The sequence below is a fragment of the Epinephelus fuscoguttatus genome, linkage group LG18 (assembly GCF_011397635.1).
Source record: "Epinephelus fuscoguttatus linkage group LG18, E.fuscoguttatus.final_Chr_v1".
Classification (NCBI taxonomy): Eukaryota; Metazoa; Chordata; class Actinopteri; order Perciformes; family Serranidae; genus Epinephelus; species Epinephelus fuscoguttatus.
This window is the reverse complement of record NC_064769.1, coordinates 23,257,725-23,260,906: the sequence shown is the minus strand read 5'-3', so window position 1 is coordinate 23,260,906 and position 3,182 is coordinate 23,257,725. Positions and strand designations below refer to the sequence as shown.

The 3,182-nt window shown below is 40.8% G+C and overlaps 1 protein-coding gene across 1 annotated transcript; it reads left to right on the top strand.

The window, feature by feature from the left end:
• Window positions 1-258: 258 nt before the first annotated feature.
• On the top strand, window positions 259-2,780 carry LOC125905664 (zinc finger protein OZF-like). The gene is made up of 2 exons (XM_049603802.1): window positions 259-535; window positions 665-2,780. The coding sequence occupies exons 1-2, from the start codon at window positions 364-366 to the stop codon at window positions 1,918-1,920; spliced, it is 1,428 nt and encodes a 475-aa protein (XP_049459759.1). The 5' UTR covers window positions 259-363; the 3' UTR covers window positions 1,921-2,780.
• The last annotated feature ends 402 nt before the right edge of the window (window positions 2,781-3,182 follow it).

Here is a 3,182-nt window from a genome sequence, read left to right as displayed (position 1 = left end):
CCTCATCAAAACCTGAAAATTATTTGCTGAAGTACTTTACATGAGAAAATGTGTAAAATACCTCAAACGGATTGTTTAGGTATTGAGCAGTTTTTGATACCCATTCGCAAATTATGATTTATACAGGCAAATAAAGGCATCAACATTAGCAACCAGGGCAGGAGCTTCCAGCCTCACGTGTACAGTAAGCCAACAGTTGTGGGCGGAACAAAAACAAACACTCCACTGTCGGAACATAATAGTGTAACACCAGCGGAAGTCAACAAAAGAAAGCGCCGGTCGCGTTACCTGCTTTGGAGTTTATTTTAACAGGTTTGTCCATCGGGAAAACCTCCGCTGACGCTTAATTGTGACAAAGCAACAATGTCTACAGTTGAGTATTTGAGAGGGTTTGTCAGCGAGAGACTAACTGCTGCTGCTGAAGAAATATTGGGAGTGTTTGAGAAAACTATCGTCGAGTACGAGAAAGAGATCGACCGTCAGCGCATACTGTTGGATATAGCTTGGAAACCGGAAGTAAGGTTATACAGGACAGGTGAGTATCACTTTATTATTTTAATACCACAAAAGAGAAGACTAATATTTATAAAACCAGCTCGCTTGTGAACATTTTCTTGTTTTCCATCAGAGTAGTATGTGTTCCTTTTGTTGTGTGTCCCTCCAGAGCTCCCACAGCAAGATGTGTGTAAGGAGGAGGAGGTTGTCGCTGAGCAGCAGCTCTGTATTGAGGAGAGGAGCTCCAGTGTGGACCAAGAGGAGCCAGAGCCTCCACAGATTAAAGAGGAAGAGGAGGAAGTGTGCAGCAGTCAGGAGGGAGAGCAGCTTGAAGTGAAGCAGGAGACTGAGACCTTTCTAGTGACTCCTAGTGATGAGGAAAGTGAGCAGCAGCTCTTCTGTCACAGCTCTCATGGAGCTGAGAGTGAAGATGAGGAAGGAGACGAGCAAGAAGACTCAACATCAACTGGAGAAGCAGAGCCAGAACAACAGAGTGAACATGACGCAAGCAACACTCACACTAACCGTGTAGACAACCCCAACTTATCAGAGATTGATCATAATACTCACACAGGTAAAACATCTTTTAAATGTGACACTTGTGGGAAAGCTTTCAAGTTTAAGTCTCGGTTAAATTCACACCTGAGAATCCACACAGGAGAGAAGCCGTTTTGTTGTAATACATGTGGGAAAACATTCAATCGAATGTCAACTCTGAAAGCTCATAAAAGAATCCACACAGGTGAGAAGCCGTATTGTTGCAACACATGTGGGAAAGATTTCCGATATAAGAGCCACTTGATTGGCCACATGGCAACCCACACAGGTGAGAAGCCATTTCCTTGCAACACATGTGGTAAATCATTCAGTCATATGTCAGCTCTAAACATTCACAACAGAATCCACACAGGTGAGAAGCCGTATTGTTGCAACACCTGTGGGAAAAGATTCAGTCAAAAGGTAACACTGAACATTCACAACAGAGTCCACACAGGTGAGAAGCCATATTGCTGCAAAAAATGTGGAAAGGATTTCCGAGACATTGGTCATTTGACCGGCCACATGAGAACCCACACAGGTGAGAAGCCGTTTAAATGCGATACATGTGGGAGATCTTTTACACATAGAGATCACTTGAAACACCATCTGACAACCCACACAGGTGAGAAGCCATATTCTTGCAGCATCTGTGGGAAACAGTTCTCTCTGGCGTGGGCCTTGAAAACTCACACAAGAATCCACACAGGTGAGAAGCCGTATCCTTGTAAGACGTGTGGAGAAGCTTTTGGACGCAGTCGGAGTTTGTTAGTCCACGTAAGAAGAGCCCACACCGGTGAGAAGCCATACGTTTGCAAGATCTGCGGGAAAAGCTACTTTGATGCATCTCAATTGGCATGTCATATAAAATCACATACAGCCAAGTAGTTTTGCATTTCAAGATATGTAGGAGATGATTCAGATTCTCGTGTAATTGCATCAATGCAGTTTTTTTGTGTTTGGAGGTTTTTGAGGTGACCAGAAACAAAAACTGAGATTACGAACTCCATGGTGCTGGATATGAATAGCAAATGAATAATAATGATCTGTACCCAAACGGATGTATGCTACATGTTTTTTAATCTGATGTATGTGTTATTAGTACTGATAAAGAGGCTAGCAGTGGGACAGTTTTTCAGGAGCTAGTGTTTTGTAATAGCCTTTTTACTTGCTGCTAGCAGGATCTTTAGGAGACAGATATTATCTTAACTTAGTCCATCAGGGATGTGTCCAAGAATAAAAAAGGATGTGAGTGTTGCACTAATAATGAAATTATTCTCTTGGCATTCAACTTGCTTTTCTATTTTTCTATGTTCTATCTATCTGCTTTTGGGTGTGGGATCAATAAAGTTTCTCTTATCTGATCTTGTGTTTTTTTCATATACAATCTTATCTTATTTTATCCAATATTATCATGTCTTATCTTATTCTTTTCTTATCTCATCTTATCTTGTCTTATCTAACTTATCTTAATCAATTTTATCTTAGCTTGGCTTATTTCTTATCTTAGCTTATCTCTTACCTTAAAACCCAAAGTTTCTGAAATGATTGTCGCTAATTCCTTTCAGAGAGTCTGAACAGAAGGACAAGACCAGAAATTATGGACATGGTCAACCATGATTTCTCCACATTCCTTCCAGCAGCATAGCTGGGTGCTAGTTTGTTGAGACACTCCTTCACTACTTCATGTATTCATGTACTTTGGGTTTCAAGATAAGAGATATGCTAAGATAAGATGAGACAAGAAAGGACAAGAGATAAGCTAAGTTAAACCGAGGTAAGATTAGAAAAGATACACTGAACAAAAATATAAACGCAACACTTTTGTTTTTGCTCCCATTTTTCATGAGCTGAATTCAAAGTTCTAAAACATTTTCTACATACACAAAAGACCATTTCCCTCAAATATTGTTCACAAATCTGTCTAAATCTGTTAGTGAGCACTTCTCCTTTCCTGAGATAATCCATCCCACCTCACAGGTGTGGCATATCAAGATGCTGATTAGACAGTATGATTATTGCACAGGTGTGTCTTAGGCTGGCCACAATAAAAGGCCACTCTAAAATGTTCAGTTTTATCACACAGCACAATGCCACAGATGTCGCAAGTTTTGAGGGAGCGTGCAATTGGCACGCTGACTGCAGGAATG